The sequence below is a fragment of the Tamandua tetradactyla genome, chromosome 1, assembly GCF_023851605.1.
Source record: "Tamandua tetradactyla isolate mTamTet1 chromosome 1, mTamTet1.pri, whole genome shotgun sequence".
Lineage (NCBI taxonomy): Eukaryota > Metazoa > Chordata > Mammalia > Pilosa > Myrmecophagidae > Tamandua > Tamandua tetradactyla.
In genome coordinates, this window is record NC_135327.1 from 103,615,256 (window position 1) to 103,635,526 (window position 20,271).

General features: G+C 34.6%; 1 protein-coding gene and 1 non-coding gene across 7 annotated transcripts in view; one reads left to right on the top strand and one right to left on the bottom strand.

Annotated features, from left to right (window-relative positions):
• Positions 1–584: 584 nt before the first annotated feature.
• On the top strand, positions 585–655 carry TRNAS-GCU (transfer RNA serine (anticodon GCU)). Its single transcript has one exon. It is a non-coding gene; the product is annotated as a tRNA-Ser (tRNA).
• A 13,262-nt stretch (positions 656–13,917) lies between these two features.
• The window catches only part of ITGB8 (integrin subunit beta 8), a 103,032-nt gene continuing 96,678 nt past the window's right edge, over positions 13,918–20,271 (bottom strand). For 4 of the 6 annotated variants that reach the window (XM_077122228.1, XM_077122226.1, XM_077122225.1 and 1 more), the window contains 3 exons: positions 16,149–16,312; positions 15,939–16,048; positions 13,918–15,853 (listed from right to left, as the gene is read on the bottom strand). In XM_077122228.1, the coding sequence (XP_076978343.1) occupies positions 15,766–15,853; positions 15,939–16,048; positions 16,149–16,312 (362 nt within the window). In that variant the 3' untranslated portion in view covers positions 13,918–15,765. Of the gene's footprint in view, positions 16,049–16,148; positions 16,313–20,271 lie in introns of all 6 variants that reach the window. The other 2 variants (XM_077122227.1, XM_077122230.1) reach the window with 2 other exon arrangements.

The window sequence follows — 20,271 nt, forward strand, 5'->3', positions numbered from 1 at the left end:
GAATTACCAAGTTAGAGGATTCATACTACTTGATATCAAGATTTACCATAAATTAGAGTAATCAAGGCAAGGCAAAACTGGTATAAAGATAGTCATATAGATCAAAGGAATAGAGTAGAGTCTAGGAATAGAACCAGACGCACACAGCCAATTGTTTTTTGACAAAGGTGTCAATATTTTTTAATGGAGAAAGGATAGTATTTTTAAGAAATTATGCTGGAATGATTAGACGCTCCAAAAGATGGACTTCATTCTATTCCTCACACCATATACAAAAAAGTGAGTAAAAGTGGTTCATAGACCTAAATATAAAATCTGAATTTATTAAACTTCTAGAAGAAAACATAGAAAAAACTTTTGTGACCTTTAATTAGACAAAGATTTCTTGGATCTGACACCAGAAGCATAAACCAGAACAGAAAAAGTAAACTGGACTTGATCAAAATTAAAACTTTCTCCTCTTGAAAGAGCATTTCATTCCCACTTTAAGAAAATGAAAAGATAATCCACAAACTTGGAGAAAATATTTGAATACCTTAACATAAGATCTTATATATCTTATAAAGAACTTATATCCAGGGAGTGCAAGGGTAATTCAGTGGTAGAATTCTCGCCTGCTATGTGGGAGACCTGGGTTTGATTCCCGGCCCATGCACTTTCCAAAAACCAAACAAACAAAAATTCTAAAACTGGTGCTCCAACAACGCGATATTCACATGGAAAAAGAATGAAATGTGACCTCTGCCATGCAGCATACAAAAAGAAAAAGAACTTATATCCAAAGTATATAAAGAATATTTTCAACTTAATAAGCCAACCTAATAAAAGGAATGGGCACAGGATTTAAGCAGACATTTCATCAAAGAGAATATATGAATAGCATGTTAGTTATCTATTACTACATGACAATTTACCATAAAACATGGAGGCTTAACATAATGATAAAAATACATGAAATTGAGTGGCTTAACTGAGTTTTTCTGGTTTCTGCATGAGTATCTACTTCCAAAATGTCTCACTCACGTGGCTGCTGGCTATTTTTAGAAAGCCTAAGTTCTCACCACAGTGAACCACTCTATAGGACATTTTGAGTGTCCTTGTGACATAGCCGCTGGCTTCCCACAAAGTGAGAGTGAGGAGAAAGCAGCAAAGATTCTATGACTTAGCCTTACAAGTCACACACCATTGTTAATGCAGCATGCTTTATTGATTACACAGGTCAACTTTATTTAATTTGGGAGGGGACTACAAAGGGTCATTGGCAGGGGAAGGGGACAAATTGGAGACCATTTACTATAGATGTCAAAAAAACAGGTGATGGTTAATTTTATTTGTCAATTTGTCTAGGCTGTGGTATCCAGTTGTTTGGTCAAATAGTAGCCTAGTTTTCAAATGAAGGTGTTTCATAGAGGGGATTAACATCTGCAATCAGTTGACCTTAAGTCAACTGAATGAGAGTGAGGCTCATCCAATCAGCTGAAGGTCTTACAATCTGATGCAGAAATCTTATTCTAGATATTTAAAACCATTAAAACAAGAGAAATAAAAATGTATGCGCAAAGGTCTTTGTGAATGCTTACAGTAGTTTTACTTGTAATTGCCAAAAGCTAGAAAAAAAAAACAAATGCCTATAATGGGTGAATGTATCATCAAATTATGGAACATCATACAGTGGAACTCTACAACTCATAAATAAAAACAATTATTTATATGTGCGAACATGTTTGAATTTCAGAAACATTATACTGAGTGAAAAAAAAACAGACAGAAAGGCTATATACTATATGATTCCATTTATGTTGCACTCTGGAATAGGGAAACTATAGGAACAGAACTCAGATTAGTGGTTGTCAGAACTTGTGATAGTGGGAGAAAATGGACTACATAGTAGTTCAGAGAACTTTGGGGGATGATAGAAATATTCTGTATGTTAATTGTAGGAGTGGTTACATGATTGTGCATGTTAGTCAAAATTCATCAAACTTTATACCTAAAAAAAGTGTATAATTCTATAGAGTAAATTATACTTTAATAAACCTAATTTATAAAAAGAAAAACAAACAATTTTTGTTTAAAAATTATGTTAACTTCCATGTTTTAGTTTTGCTGTGAGAAAATTAGGTTTGGGTAAATATCAGTGAGGGGCTATGAATTATGAAGAAAATGAAAGCTAAAAATCACTTTGCTTATGGTAACAGAAATCAGTGATTATCAAGAAGGGGAGAGGATTATTGATTGACTGGAAAGTGTCATGAACAACTTCTGAAGTGACAGAAATGTTCTGTATCTTAATTGAAATGACAGTTACATAGGAATATACATTTGTCACAACTAATTAAATTGTTAGCTTATGATCTGTGTATTACATTGTATAAAAATTATTCCTAAGGGAAAAAATCCAAAGGTGCTCTGGGCAGGTGTATTATGCCTAATCTGATGTGATTTCTCATACAAAATGTGTGTATATGAATGTGAGTGTGTGTATGTAAGATTTGGAAAATGTCACGGAGGTTTTTCCTGCTGTAAAATGTTCTTTTTCATTTTGTCTCCCTTGATTCTGTTTTTTTTTTTTGTTGTTGTTTGCTTGTTTGTTTTTGCATGGGCAGGCTCCAGGAACCCAACCTGGGTTTCTGGCATGGCAGATGAGAACTCTGCCTGCTGAGCCACCATGGCCTGCCCTCTCCCTTATTCTTGAACCAACACACCCATTATGAAAACTCACTGATGCCTTCACTCACCACCATTTTAAAGAACTCATTTACTTTTGCCTCATACCTTAGAACTCCATGGGTTTCTTCTCCTATTCTGCTCTTGCTTCAAATGCTTATCAACTAATTAGAACATTAACTACCATTACCAGAATAGAAGGTTAAGATTTATGCTTATTCTTACTAAATGACTAATAAGCTAGGAGGAAGCTTAAGTCATGTATTTATCTTTTAATAAATAATAGAGAAAAGTAAAAAGCTGACATATTTAGTTACCATTCTAGTCATCCAATTTTGACTCAAAGAGTTCTACATATTTTTTTTCCAAAATAGAGGCAATGTTATCAGAGGACAAGACAGTGAAATCTTGAAGCTTATTTAAGCAGAAAAGGATAGCATTATGGTGATTTTAAATGCTGAAAAACATTTTGTATTTCTATTAAAAAAAAAGAAAAACCCTCAGTCAAACAAAAAGACTTCTAGAAAATTGTTAAGTGAATATTTATCAGTCTTTTAATACTTAATCTGAGGATTGAGGTACTTTTTTGCAAAGTTATCTCAAAAATTTTAGGTGCACTAAAATATAAAGTCTAGTGATTTTTTAAAAAAATAAGAAACAGTACAATTGCAAATGTTTAAGTTTTTTTTTCCAGGTTCTCTTGTCAAGTGAGAGATACATCATGTCCAAAATCATTCCTGAGATGAGTCTGATATTTTGCTTTGATATTTGAAAGAAAAGCAAATGTCATTTATTTATTCTGTTTCAAATTATACTCTAATTGGCCTGTAAAGTAAGATTAAACATTATAAAAATTCATTTTAATCTAGAGACTAAAGAAATTAGAGTCTATGGGAAAATACAAAAACAGTAAATATTACCTATAACCCCACCAGAGAGAGATAATCATAACTAAATATTTTTTGGTTTTTCCTTATTGTTTTTGGACTAACATTATTTTTAAAACATTGTATACACAGTACAGAGTTTTGTTACAGATTTTTGTTTATCATTATAGCATAATTTTCCAATGTTATTCAATAACCTTCTAAATTATGATATTTTGATAGTTATACACTATTCCACTATATCAATACAAAATTTACCCCATTGATATTTGTTTGACATCTAATTATCTTAATTTTACTGTTTTTAATGTTAAATTTTATTTGGTTGTTCAATTACGTTACTTTCTTTTCTGCCCTAAACACTGATAAACAACCTTAAAATGTTTTAATAACAGTTTATTTTTTTCCTTACAGAAATGAAACTTCTCATTCCATTATTTCAGGTGTAGTCATTAAAGGTGGGAAAAGAATGGCCAGTAACTTTTGCCAGCTAAATAGTAAACAGTTGCAAGAGAAGATGGAACTCTTCATTAAAGCAATTTATACCCTAAATTACGCTTTGGCCTATTTTCCATTTATTATGCTAATAGAAAAATATATAACAATGCAGAAATCATAGTGCACAAAAGGGCTATCATGTTGGGTGTCTAAATACTTATAGGTGAAGAATCATGGAGAATTAAGTTAGAAAAATTTATGCTTTCTAGATTTATATGATCCATCTATTTAGAAAATACCCTGCTCCTCAAAATATAAATTGTTAACATATATCCCTCAGTTTCTGTCATGTTCAATTGTTTTTCCACTGATGGTGTTTTAGTTTCCTTAGCTACTCAAAGAAATACCATGTAATGGGATGGCCTAACCAATGAGAATTTAATGGCTCATCGTTTTGAGTCCAAGGAAAGCCCAACTCAAATTCAAATGAAGGCCTTTTCAAGGTGATGGTTTCTTTCCAAAGACTGGTGTTCTTGGGTTGACTGCTGGTGATCCTTGGTCCTAGGCTCTTCTGTCACATGGCAGTGCACATGGTGGCCTCTTCTGGCATCTCCTTTCACTTTCAGGTTCTGTTGACCTTCAGCTTCTTGCTTCTCATAGCTTTTTCTCTCTCTGTCTGAATTTCATTCCACTTACATAAGACTCCAGTAATAAGATTAAGACACATGCTGTTGGAGTTGGGCCACACTTTAACTGAAGTAACCTCATCAAAAAGTTCTTCTACAATGAGTTCACACCCCTAGGGATGGATTTAAGTTTAAGAACATGTTTTTTGGGGCACAGAGTTATAAACCACCATAGATGGGAAATACGCTATTTTATTTCATGACAGTTTATTATTGTTTGCATCTGAGTGACCCTTCTGTATATATATATATGTATACACTGACCTTTATTTTTTCTATTCATTTGTACCCTGAGGGGCATTTTACCTTTCCCAGACCTACATCAAAGCAGAACTATTACCGAAATAAGAGGCATCTAGTTGAAAGAGACAAATTTGGATGCATGTTTGCATAGATTTTTCTTTTCCTAAGAGCAGATAAAACTGGATCTGGGGCAAAGGAAAAAGGTGTGATTTGGAACTGACAGAAAATAAGGAAACAAATATGTATTCCTTAAGGTGAGAAAAAGCAGGATTTTCTACTTCAGGGACCAGGGAATAGAATAGAAAGGATGCTAGGCCATCTGTCCTTTGGTGTGACTGTCCTTGAATTTCCTGAAGGTAGCCAACAGATCTGGACACTTGTGTCACTGAACAGAGGCTAGGAGAAAATTCATATACCTTGTTCAAGGATGAGAAAGTGAAAGGAAAATCTAGTTTTCTAACCAAGATGGACTGTAAAAAACTCAGAGGAGGAATTTCCCCATGAGGGAGAACAGTGATGGAGATCCTTCTCTGCTTCACAAAAATCTACACACATTTAGCTTTGGGGGAGAATGAAAGAAGTTTCTGAGGGAGATAAATAGTGAGAATTGGCCTTAGACTGTCAAAATATTTAAGGTAGAACTCTATATGCACTGGAATTATTTTTTAAAAGTGATGGCATAAACCTCATTTTTTTAAACAACATGCCATGCAACTATTTTATTACTGATTTGATCTTAACTATAACAAATGAGATGTGAGCACAATACTTTGTTATTGATTCATTCAATACTTGTCTATTGAGCACCTGCTCTACATACCAGCCCCTTGCCTAGGGGCACTGGTGAGCACCTAATGACTCTGGTCTTCTGATGCCAGTTTTCACTCTTCATGAAAGTGATTCTTAAAGTTTGATGGGCATCAGCATCACATGGAGAGTTTGTTAAAACATTAATTGCTGGGCCCCATTTCTGAAGTTTCTGATTTAGAGGATCTAGGGTGGAGAACAAGTATTGCATTTCTAACAAGTTTCCAGGTGATACTGGCTCTGGGGAACCAGGGACTAGCCTTTGAGAACCACTAATCTATAGGTTATCCTGTATTTAACAGGGAAATATGTAAAAATAAATAATAGTGTTTGTTGTTATGCCAAATGAAGATTTTCTCAAAAGGATAATTATCTCTCATGACTTTATGAGATGTTTAGAATAACGGCTAGAAAGAATTTTGAAGTCCTAACGCAGGAAAATCAGTCAAGTATGCCAAAGTCTGAAAAAGGCAGTTTTACTCTCTTTCATTGGAAGGAGACTAAACAGTATTGGGTCTGAAGTACTAAATAATGCAGCAGCCCAAGTAAGTGCTAAAGGATTGCCCTTTTGAAAACCAAGGTGCCATTTGTTTTCACAGCCTACCTGCGTAAGATTATTGTTATACTTCTACTTCTATTTGTAAATATGATGAAAATATTTATGTAAGAATTATTAGGTTAAAAGAAGATACTGCCTGTCTTTCAATTAAATTTATTTTGATAATATTTGAAAGCATGATTTTTGACGTAGTTTAAAAATTCACAGCTTTAGTTTTGTCTGGCCAAAAATTTTGATGAAGCTAGAATTTAGTCTAGAAGTCATGGATTGCAAGCGCAATGTGGTCTGTGAGGCCTGCTTGGGAGTTTTATCCAGTTTGGATAGAAGCCTATGATGACTTTCTGAGTTGAGATTAGATCCCTTCTTGACTAATTCCTTTTCTTATCACCTATATTCGACCAGCCCCCAAGTTCTCTCAAATCTTTGCAGCCATAGCTCATATTCCATTCTTTGTTCTTATGTCTAGACTTTTAATTCCTCATGAAAAATCTCCAAGTTCTTTGCACTGGCTATCACAATATGAAGTGCCCTCCTATTTTACCTTAGACTGATTCAAACCCAAAATATACATTTTCTTCTATACTGGCTCCTGTCCTCTGCCACTATAAATGTGTGAATCTCTCCCATTCAAAAGTAATTTGCTTCACCAGTTCCCTCTCATTGAATAGTTTGCTACCAGTATTTGATATTTGATATCACATCCTGCTAATTCTTTTCTCAATGAATATAAGGGCTGTGACCATGGCACATTCAAGGATAGAGTAATATTCACCCATTAAACGGCTATAAATCCTGACATGGAAAAATATTTGCTATATTTTTGAAGAAAGAAATCCCTCTACACCAGACTATTTATAGCATATTTCTTTTTTTAATGTATTCTTAAATTGTAAAATATAACATAATACAAAAAAGCAATAAATTTCCAAGTACATTTTAACAAGTAGTTATAGAACAGATTTTGAAGTTTGGTATGGGTTACAGTTCTATGATTTTTCATTTCTTCTTGTAGCTGCTCTAAGACACTGGAGACCAACAGAAATATCAATATAATTCAGCAGACATACTCACTTGTTAAATACTATCTTCTCTGTTATACTCTTCCTTCTCTTTAAATAACATATTTACATAAAAGCAATAAATTTCAATGTACATCGCAATCATTAGTTGTACAACAGATTTCAGCATTTGGCATGGGCTACAATTCCACAATTTTAGGTTTTTATTTCTAGCTGCTCTAAGGTACTGAAGGCTAAAAGAAATATCAGCATAATGATTCAGCAGTCGTACTCATTTGTTAAACCCGACCTTCTCTGTATAACTCCACTATCACCTTTGATCTTTCTCCCTTCTTTAGGGGTATTTGCGCTATGCCCATTCTAACTGTTTCATGTTGGAAGGGGCTATCAATAATTTGGGGTAGGGAGGTGGAACTAGTTGATGTTCTGGAAAGGCTGGCCCCTTTGCATTTCAGGATTTATCTGGTTCAGGGAACTATCTGGAGGTTGTAGGTTTTGGAAAGTTACTCTAGTGCATGAAACTTTTGTAGAATCTTATATAATGCCCTAGGTATTCTTTAGGATTTGCAGGAATGGTTTTGATTGGGGTTTGGCAAAATATGATAGGTAACAATGTCTAACTGAAGCATGCATAAGTGTGACCTCCAGAGTAGCCGCTCAACTCTACTCGAACTCTCTCAGCCACTGATACCTTATTTATTACACTCTTTTCCTCCCTTTTTGTCAGGATGGTGTTGTTGATCCTATGGTGCCAGGGCCAGCTCATCCTTGGGGGTCGTCTCCATGCCACCAGGGAGAATTTCATCCCTGGATGTCATGTTCCATGTAGGGAAGAGGGCAATAGTTTCACTTGCAGAGTTGGGCTTAGAAAGAGAGAGAGGCCACATCTGAGCAACAAAAGAGGTTCTTTGGAGGTGACTCTTAAAAGGCTAAGCTTCTCCACACATACACAGGAGCAAGCCTCAAGACCCAGAGCTTAGCCTGTTGATTTGGTTGTACCTAATGTTTGGCATGTATTCGGGTTTCCCCAGTGGTAAAGTTTAATAGTTCCATATTGTTTCTTCCATCCCTCAAGAGATTTTGCCAATACTTTTTGATTATCTGCTTAATATACTCTGGGATGTATCCAGGCATTATGTTGAGCTGTACAGGACTAAAGGTTCTCATTTTTATTCTGGGCTCCCTGGTTTTAGATTGTTTAAATGCTCTATCCAGACAGGTTGAGTTATATTATGTGCTACAGAAAATTTAGGTTCTGGACATAATAAAATTTTCTTCCTTTGGTCTCAAAAGAGTAGATGAAGTTCTAAAATACAGACGGTGTATTTTGTTATGAATTTCCTTAATCCTGACCCAATCAGCTTCTTATTTCTAAATGCCAGTAAAACATATATAAAACAACCCCTCAAAAATCCAGAAATTATAGCATAATTTTTAAAGTTACAAACAGGTATTCCTGCCTAGATAATAAATGGTAATTTTCATTGCCGTACATTGGATTTGAGTAATATTTAATTTTTATGGTTATAGATATTTTTATGTAATTATAATAAATATGCATTATCTGTATAATAGAAGTTGAAAATAAAAAGAAAAATATGATGAAAATGCTTATCTATGAAAATGATTACCAGTGGGGTGTTGGATTGTGAATTTTTTCTGTTTTTGTATACTTTTTACTACTTCCAATTTTTTACACTATATTAAATAGTATTTAAATTTAGAATTAAAGGGTAAAACATTGTTTTAATTAAAATTACATTTATTTAATGGAAGCACATGCCAACCATGTTTAATTTCAATCATATCACTTTTTCTGTGTAAAACTTTAGAGGCTTGCACTCTCCTACTTCCCAAAATTCAAACTACTTAGCCTGGAAATCAAGCTTTTCATAACCTAGCACCTATAGATTGCTGCCTTTCATTATCTGATGCTGTATCACAACAAAATTTCAAGGTTCTTGAATGGAATCATGTTTTCCTCTTCCTCTAGAACTTCCTTATCTCACCTTTCTTCATGTCACACTCACCTTTCCTCTAAGGCCCAGAACAAATGTATTGCCCCCATAGGCTTTCTCAGGCCTCATTCCTGCAGCTAACTGCGCTTAGCGATTTGCTTGTCATTTTAAAGTCTCCTTTAAAGTTTCATTTTTCCTTGTGTAGTATTTATTCACACATATCTGCTCCTCAACTTTGTTTATTGCACATATTTTGCATACAGCATCAGAATACAGCCTATCTGTCATAACATTAGAGCCCCCTAAATGCAATAGTTTAGCTAAGATCATTTCCCTCTGTCTTAAGGTGAACAGTCCAAGGCAGAATGGGAAGCTCTGACAATTTCAGCAGGAGTACTTGGTGCTTCCTTAATCAAGACAAGCTCCAGGCAATATAAATGGGGAAGAAGGAAGTGAGATTTAGGAATGGATTTATCACTTGCTCTCCAATCCCACTGGTCAAATTTAGTTCTGTAACCATTTAGCTTCAAAGGAGACTGGGAATTTAAGTCTTAGCTGTGTGCTTTGCTGAAACTCAGAAGGTGGGGTCCTATTACTAAAAGTGGAAGGAAGATTGGGCCCAAATAACATTCACAACAAAATCAGGATTCTGAACCAGCAAGATATTAGCCCAAACTTAACTGAAATGAATTCTCAAAGTTAAAATTCTCATAATACTTCCTTACAGTTTCCATCCCATGTCTCCAGCAAAACCCTCCTATCTAAATGTGTGCCACACATACTTTCCCCTTCAAACTGTAAAGGGCTCTTGAAGCACATTCAACCTTTTATGCACTATCCCCACCACCCAGCGTTACCCTCTTTTCTGGGGTGAAATAAAGAGACCCTTTCTCCTAGGGTTAAATAAAGGGAAATCACAATACATGGGTAGTTGATACATTTCAATTGTTAAATATGGCTCTTGAGAATGTGCAATTGAAGTTCATGAACATGTTAGATTTGTATGAATGTAATGGAAGAAGACTCTGGCAAGCAGGAGAAAAACTTTTTTAACTTTTAGATAATCTGTCAACATCTTGTCCTTAGGATATCCCTTCTACTTTTATCAAGGGATCAAAGGAAAATAGGGCAAAAAGAATGGCCCTGTATGTTCATCAATGCCCCTACAATTTTCAAAGAAGTAAACAGCCTTTTGGAAATACGTGCTGTCCTCTATAATTACAATATATGGCTGCTATTTCCCCGTGTCACAATGTGCTATTATTTGGCAACTGAGAAGGTCAACACTCAAACTGTGGTAATTAAAGAAGAATTCTGTACATTCTTAGGTAACATTTTTATTTCAAAACATTAAATTTCATATTGATTAACATTTACTTTTTAACAGAATGATGCATAATAAATGCCTTGTCATTAACTGTTATAAGCTCTGTTAGAAAAATAAACATCTCACAACAAACTACAGTGTCAGCTCTTTAATAAATACATCAAACAGAAGTTAGTAGTCAATCAGAGTTATATGAACTGGTTCATAGTATATTATGTGAAATGATCATATTCACCAATCTTCCATATTTTTAAGGCAAATTAACTTTATGTATAATTCAACACCAGAAATAATAAGAAAAATGTTTGATAGAATTTGTTTTTATTCTTTGAGCTATTTTATGTTCAAATATTTTAATTTAAAAATATTTGATATTAAATTTATTTTTACAAAGGCAGTACATGTTAAGTGAAACAAAATAAAGATTATGTTACTGATAATTTAAAAACATTTCTAAAAATATTTTTGCAGACATTTAAAAACCTTTAAAGAAGTAGCTGGTAAATGTAAAATAGAGTTTTAAAGTTATGTTAAATATATGCAAAAAATTTCTGTATTAATGTGTGAAAATTTATATTATTTATAATTTAGAATTAAAATATTTCATATTCAATATTCTTGATATAATCTATGTACCATACTTGTCATTGTGTGGAATTCTTAGCAAAACTATTATACCTATCTGTGGAACTATGTAGTCAGTAAAAACGTTTACATACATCACACATTTTCCATCCTTGGAGACTACAGTGGTTTTCTTATATTGTAGTTTCAGATAATTTTAGCTGAAATTAGTTGCAGAGGTTAGAAACCTGATTAACAGCATTAGCTTAGAAAGATGAATTTTGTGTAGAAAAGTATTTCAGGTAGATAAAGAGTAGTGTTATTACTCTCAGGTATTTCATTCACAGCTGCCCAGATAGCTGAATAATTGTTTCGTATAATTCAAATATTTTAAATATGCATACATGACAGTCATTGTATGGGCCTGAAGGTAAATTATTAGAGCCAAGAGAAAAATCAAATGGGAGAACAGAAGTAATAACGAAGGATAAAAAGGTAGTAGGGCCAGGGGAAATCTGTTTTCCATAGCACTTAATGGTTATATCCTATTTTTCTCCTGTCATTGACATAAAACATAGAAGATGCTGCAAAATCTAATTATGATGGTTTCATGTAATATTTTTCCAGTTAATTCAGTTTAAAAATGAGATGGTCATATGAAAGGATCCCTCGGAAAGGAATCAAAAGAAGAAAAACTTGCTAACAAAACTGGCAGATCTGCACTGATTCCTGTCAGTTATCTTAGGGTTTGCTGAAACCATAGCCGTTAGTACAAATTATTAACAGGAATCCAAAAGGGGTTTTAAAACCTAGAGACCAGCAGGGTCTGAGGTTATAAGCCTACAAGCCCCATTCTGGGTTGTATAGATTCAGTTACTCTGAAAATTGACTCCATATGTTATAAAAACTGGACTCTCAAATATTTATAAGAAAAGGAATGCCGTTATACCCATAAACATTTGGTTAAAGACATATTAGTGTAATATTTATTCAAGCACAACTTTAAATATTATATCTCAGATGCTAACAATTGTAAAACATATCACAATTTTGGAGATGTTAAACTGATAAAAAAGGATGTCTTAGAATTGATGAAATATGAATATGGACATGTAGAATTAGTAACACATAATATGTTCGCAATAGAGGAATGATAAAAGAAAAGGGAAATGATCTGAAAGAAAGTTAGTTCTACAATTCTTTAAATAATAGATCTCACTTTGCCTTGTATTGAATTGGAATTCTTAAGGTCAATATAGATAAGGATATTCAAATTGAATATTAAGAGTAAATAAAATAGAAAACAGTATGCACATGATTGAACTTCCAAGTAGCCATATTTCACATTATACTTTAGTGAAAACGTATGTATCTCAAGTTCTTCAAAACTAAAAGAAGCTTGAACACTTGTGAAAGTTTAAAATTCTTAGTTTTGAATGTGTTTTTGTTCAGAGCATAGATCAAATGAACTTTAAATCAACAAAACATGTTTTAAAATGAAGAACTTCATTATAATATTAAATTTAGATATTTTTCACAAATAGATTTATTGAACTTGAAACTTTAGGGTGATTCTTGGGACAAACAAGTGGAAAAATAGGGAGCAGAGAAAGGAAAGAAAAGGTTAAATTAAATCTAATCTATTCTACCAGGTACCAGAAGGAACAAAAATAGTTATAATTCTTTGGAGAGAAATTTTTATAGTCTATCATAACTATGTTTCAGTGTCTCATGGATGCTTGTTGTCATATGAATAGCTTCAATAGAGAGTAATTCATAAAACTATTCAGCATTTATTCTTTGGTGAAGTGTTGCATCAGACAGACCGGCTAATTTTAATTTTTAGTTTTGAAAATTTTGCCTCCAGATATTTCTATTCTGTTGAACCTTAGATTTTTTAAATTTAATTTTGGGTTATCTGTGTAAGCAAAGGCTAAATTGAACATTTAGGAAATAAATAATCGGATTCTTAGTCAATTTTTGAGTCTTCCAGAGAATATCTATGACTTAATAAATATTAATATATTTCCAAAAAATATCAAATGCTTTTAAATACAAGTTCACTGAAGTGTCAATATGTCCCCAGAGAATGAAAATGTATACAATTATATTGTAGTGTATGTATGACAATTCTAAAGAACTGCATACTTCAGGGCACAAAAATGCTATCGTACCAAAAGTGTTGTTCAAATTCTTAATTTTGTTAAAAATTTTAAATTTTATTAATTGTGCTTTATATCAATGAATTGCAAAAGGCTCCTCTGGTTATATTAGTTGAAAATACGTTCTATTTACATAAATTATTTAGTCTAAGAATACCCTGTTTTCCCTTATCTTTTAAATTAATTCTAAATAGACAGATATTAATTCTGTTCTCACAAACCATTACACAGGAGAACACCCATAATTCAAGTAAAATATAAGCACTAAAATCTTTTAAGAATTAGATCTTTAAGTAAAACAAGAAAGCAAAAGATATCACAAGCATAGCTACCATCATCATCTAGCATTGAATTGACTTTCAGGATGTTTGTCCCTTCCAATAACAGACTTGGTCCTTTGCAAAGTTAGTGCAAACTAGTGAGGGTGTAAAAAATAGGAACCCTTGATTTTTAAGGGTTTCATTTTATTATACTCTTTTGTATAATTTATTCATGTGGAAATTAGTTTATGAACATTTTCATATTCATTTTTAAAATTGTCAGCATTTTAATGAATGGATGTTTTCCATTTTGTAGGAGGGAAGGGGGGTTAGGCATCCCTTTCTTTTCTTTTTCTTTTTTTTTTTTTAAATATAGTCTGTGTGATAGGCAGGCTGCAATATGGATTTTACATTATTCTTGGTGATCAAAGATTTCGTACACAAGTAGTCACAGTACTGAATTATGTCAATGTCCCCAATCCATTTGGGGAAGGAAACACAGTCAACAGCGTCATAATTGCTTTGCTGTTGGATCTGCTAATGTAGCTGTTGTGTGTTGGCTCCAGAACAACTGATTATATGCTTTCCACTCTTCTATAGGGTAGAAGATGGGGTGGAGGTTGTTCTTCATTCAAACACATATATCTGGCACTTTTATTCAAGCGCTGGAAGACATTAAATCTGGGAAGTTATAACTTACAGCTCTGTACTGTACACAGGACTGTTGAACTGCTAACCAGTAAAAGTAGATTTAATGAGTCCTAGGAAATAATAATTGTGAGGAAGTTTCCATTGGGGAAGAATCAGCCACTCATGGCCCCTGTATCAAGCTCTCAGGATGAACGTCATACAACTCTGGGGGGTTAACATACTGTGCTGTAGGATTCCCTCGAGTTGTGCCATGCTGTAGACTCTTAGAAGCTGATTATTAGGAATGGTGGGAAACTGAGAATGGCCAATTCAATTTGAACTACTCTTGTCTACTTTGCTTTGAGGAAAATTTCACATGCCCATATGCTTAAGACTTCAGCAAATCACCTTAAACAATACTTTGCCCAGTCAAATATTTTAAAGATTCAAGAGGTAGCATAATATCGTGCAATGAATACTGGCTTGGCAGTAAGGAGATAAAAGCTCTTTTCTAATGCTGCCAGTTAATACTTTGGTGTCTTTTTGAGTAATCATTTACCACTTTCTGAGCCTTAGTTCCTGGACTAACTAAAAGGGTGAATTTAGCTTATTTCTAGGATATCCTTCCACCCTTCTCCAATATGGTACATTTACAAATTTTGGGTGAGTGTGGGTGTGGTGAATCAGAGATAAAAATGTCCTTAGGTTGCCCTGAAGGACAAAAATAATATAGCTTTTAATTGGAAAAATGCTGAAATGCCTTGTAAAAAATCGAAAAAAGGTCATTAAAAAATGTGGTACTTTGCTTGCTAGTGGAGTTTCTAAATAGGTCGTGAATTTCAATTTATTGAAGCAATCTATCCAGTTTACCAGGTAAGAAGATTGAAGACTCCACATATGCAAACAACATAGCTCTTCAGGTTTTGATGTTACTTTACAGTGCCCCTTATTAAACATTCAGTTTTAAAACCAGTATTCTAGTAAAGTGACATTGTATTAGGTTTTTATGGCAGTAGTAACTTAGCACTTATTTAATCCAGTCATCTGTGACATATACATTTATCCTGTAAGAAAGAAAAACAGTATATAAAGGCCTAGAGAACATTGGAATTAGTATCCATCTGTAAAAAGAAGAAAATACAAACACACATGCATAAAACTACACAGTTTCAAAAGCAATATCCCTTACTGTGAGATTAAGATTCTCTCTGGTCACCTCTTGAACAAGTGAAACACTCACCATCTATCCATCTAGCTGTTCTTGTCTATTTACTGACATTTACTGAATTACTTGGCTACATGATATAACTGACTGATTTTCTTTTCATTCACAAGTTCGCTGCAGGAAATACAGTACCCTTGTAGTGACACAATACTAAACCCATCAAACAGCATTGTCTTTTACAGGTACCTGTAAAGTGTAATCAGTGCTCTTCAGATGATCTACATTCTATGCCGATCTAAATAAGTTATATATTACAGTAAAGTGCTACAATGACACTAGTCTCCAACAGTAGTAAGACACATTTTTCTCTGAAAAATTCAGCAGCTATGTGAGTCACATTTTGATGAGGATGCTTGGCAGTCTTCGTTCGAGTATGCACCAGCAACTGGCATGACCTTGAACAATTTGGCTCCTCCTGTGACTTTTAAAATTATAATTTTTAGGAGTAATTATTTAAAATCCAGTTTTCCATAAAGTACTTAAAAAATCTTTTTTAGAAGTTGCACCTGAAAGTTTCATGAGCATTTAATTTGCTGATATCCATTTTTATTTCTTCAGGTTTCTCACGTCGGTAGGTTACTGCTCTTGTGCAAACACTTTGCAGAAGCAACTTATCCTTGATGGAGAAGAAATATCATTATTTATTAATGATGGACTGAACCATTATAAGTAGATAATAACATGCTGATAGTAATTCTGTTTTAGAATTCACTAACCTTTTTTGAGGTTGAGACTCTGTAATCTGCTGAAGACTTAATTTTATTACTATTCCACTGTAGAATCACCTGTCTAATGATAAGGACTTTAAGCAATCCAATCAAGAATGTAACTATGAAGATGATGAAAAATATTCTCAAGTAGCTTGTGCTAGAGAAACATTCTGTAACAAAATAAATAAATGAATTATAGAATTAGAATGAGGAAATCAAAGGATTATAACAAATAAAACATATTTACCATCCAAATTTATATGAACAGAGATATTTGCAAATTTGCATTTTCAAAATAAGGGATTGATATTACTGTAACAAAAAATAAATGCTTTAATTTTATTGTACATTTATTATTAAAATATTTTCAGCAGAAAACCCTCCTTTGGAGAAACCACAATTAAGGCTTCAATAAGATTAGTTTGCTACAGCCTAATTCTTTAATTGTATTAATTGGAAAAGTCCAACCTCCTCAACCAAATATAATTTTATCCATGACAGAGGAACAAATTAGTAATGTGCACTGCTGATCACTATTTGGAAAACAGGATTTAACACTTTTTTTTAAAGCTCTGGGCAATAGCATGTTTCTTTTGTTATACTCTCTCTTCATGTTTTGTACAACAGTAATGGAAAATAAAGTAAAAAAACTGCAGAAGCTAAAATCATTACTACTATAGTAGATGAGTGAACATTTCCTTTGAAATTATGGTGAAAGTGTTCATTATTATTATACATGGCTATTCAGTTAACTAGGAGTATCTGATTTGGGACATTATTTTTCCCTCAATTTTTATTAATTTATTTTTCACTTGTCTGTTAGCCAATTCTATTTTATTTTGCTGTTAAAAATTCCACTCTCTATTGTTTCAAGAACAATAAATGCTATCTGGAAAAAGAAACACTGCGTTAAGAGGAGGGCCATGCTAGGTCTCTGTTTTAGGACCAGACCTTTGGCAAACTCCAATTAGAAAGGCCACAGGGCTCTGTTATCAGCAGTATTACTCTAAGAGAAACAAGGGTGAACAAAACACAAGTATAAAACACAAGTATTCCACAGAATGCACCCACTGCCCTTCATACTCCTCCACCCTTGGGGAGAATTTTGGAACCTCCCCTACATGTATGAAGGTCTGCTTGAGAGGCCTCCAGGGAAGGGAACTGCTTAGAGCATCATCCGACCTTGGGTGATTTGGGTTTGAATTCCAGGTGATGACCACCTCTGCTCTTCAGTAACTCAAGAACTCAGGGTCAGGGTTCTTCCTCAAGTGGGTAGACTTACTAAAGCTCAGTTTACTTTCACTAGATGATAAGATCAGTGATAAGAAGATGGAAGGGGGAGGAATTGTGCGAAGATGGCAAAGTCGGAAACTCCAGGAATCAGTCCCTTCACTACAACTATTAAAGCAGGCAGGAACGTTCTGAATCAAATATTTCAAAATTCCAGAGTCCTGCAGAATACTTTATAGCACACAGGGAAGAGCAGGAGGAAAAGGCTGGCAAATAACAGTAAATATTAGTAAATTGCTCTCTCTGTGTGGCAGTTACTGGTGCCCATTTCTCATCTCACACAGGCAGCAGTGGGGTCCAGCCCCTGGAATAGCTTGCTGGTACCAGAGAGGGACATAAAAATCCACTTCCCCAACATGTGGTATGGGTGGAGGAGTAAAGGTTGACTACTAATCACTCTACAGCTTTTGACTAGCTACTCTGGATCACTGTGGTCCTGGTTCTGAGGGCAGCCACTGTTCCAGTGCACTCTATACAGCACAGCTTTGGGCAGTCATTGGGGGGAAGCTCCTGGTGTCCTTCCTGACTCTTTCCTTCAGCCTCTCCCCAAGGCAATTTGGAGCCAGCCAGCACTTCCCTTGTGAGTCCTTGGCCCTGTTCTGGCTGGAAAAGACTAACTAGAGAAATTCCTCCCCAGAGTGTTCCCTGCCCCCCTGCCCCCACTCACCCTGAATTTGCTCTCCAGGCAAAAGCAGCTTGAGAGAACTAAAGCAATATAAGAAACAGTATACATGGATGGACTGCTTTAAGTCCTTCAGTGGAAGACCCAGGCGAGGAAGAAGATCTGTCTCCTGGGAAGTAAAGGGGGCATTCAAATGCCTGATAATAAGGGAATTCCTAAGGCCACCTAGCAAGAACAAGTCCAAGACAAGATACTGGCCCAAAAAAGGCAGGGAGGGTTCTGACTTTGCATTTGCTTTGGGTTGACCTTCCTGATAGTGGACTGAACTCTGATAAAGAGTACTAGACAATCTCACTCAGCATAATGTCCTTAAGGTCCATCCATGTTGTTATGTACTTCATAACTTTATTTTCTCTTACAGCTACATAATATTCCATCGTATGTATATGCCACAGCTTGTTTAGCCACTTGTCTGTTGATGGACATCTGGGCTGTTTCCATCTCTTGGCAATTGTAAATAATGCTGCTATAAACATTGGTGTGCAAATGTCCATCTGTGTCTTTGCCCTCATGTCCTCTGCGCAGATACCTAGCAATGGTATTGCCAGGTCATATATACTTAGCTTCCTGAGGAACCACCAAACTTCCTTCCACAGTGGTTGTACCATTTGACATTCCCAGCAACAGTGGATAAGTTTCCCTCTTTCTCCACATCCTCTCCAGCATTTGTCATTTCTGTTTTATTGATAATGGCCTTCTGGTGGGTGTGAGATGATGGTGTGATGGATTTGTGCATATGAAACTTAACTCCGCAAAGGATAGGCTAAGCCTACTTAAAATTAGGCCTAAGAGTCACTCCCAAGAGAACCTCTTTTGTTGCTCAGATGTGGCCTCTCTCTCTCAGCTAACATGACAAGCAAACTCACTGCCTTCCCTGTGTCTACATGGGACATGACTCCCAGGGGTATGGACCTTCCTGGCAACATGGGACAAAAATCCTAGAATGAGCTGGGACTCAGCACCAAGGGATTGAGAAAACCTTCTCGACCAAAAGGGAGAAGACAGAAATGAGACAAAATAACGTGTCAATGGCTAAGAGATTCCAAACAGAGTTTAGAGGTTGTCCTGAAGGTTATTCTTATGCATTAAATAGATATCACCTTTTTAGTTAAGGCATAAGAGAGAGGCTGGAGGGAATTGCCTGAAAATGTAGAGCTGTGTTCCAGCAGCCATGTTTCTTGAAGATGATTGTATAATGATATAGCTTTCGCAATGTGACTATGTGATTGTGAAAACCTTGTGTCTGATGCTTCTTTTATCTGCTTTATGGAGAGATGGGCAAAACATATGGATTAAAAATAAATCAATAATAAGAGGAACAAATGTTAAAATAAATTTACTAGATTGAAATGCTACTGGTCAATGAAAGGGATGGGTAAGTGGTATGGTATGTATGAATTTTTTTCTGTTTTCTTTCTCTTTTTCTGAATTGATGTAAATGTTCTAAGAAATGATCATAATGATGAATATACAGCTATGTCATGAAAAGAATGTTCATATTGTATGTTGATTGGTTTTATTAATAAAATTAAAAAAAAATACTAGGCAATGCAAAGCCAATTTTCAGATAGTGAAAGGTATTTTTTGCTTAGATTTGCTCGGTTCTTTTGGCTCCTAACACTCAAGAAAATCTATCATCTCATTAGGTTACAAATCCAGAAACAGACACCTGAGAGAATAAGTCCCTGTATTAACATTTTAAAATATGAACATCTACAATGTGCAACAAAAGATTACAAGCCAAACAAAGAAACAGGAAATGATGGCCCATCCAAGGAAGAAGATAAAAATCTATAAAACATCAATGAAGAAAACCAGACAGCGGACACACCAGACAAAGACTTTATAAAGATCTTCAATATGCTTGGGGAGATGAAGGAATATATAGGAAAATATGAAAGTCTATCAGGAAAACAATGAATGAACAATGTGAGAATCTCAATAAAGACATAGAAATTTTACAAGAGGAACAAAACAAAACTACTTGAGTTGAAGACCACAATAAATGAAATGAAAAAAGAAAGCAGATTGGAGCTGGAAGAAGACTCAGTGAACTTAGAGACAAGACACTTGAAATGAGTCAGGCTGATAAGTAGAAAGAAAAAAGAGTTATAAATGTGAAAATAGCCTAAGGATCTCTGGAACACCATAAAACAT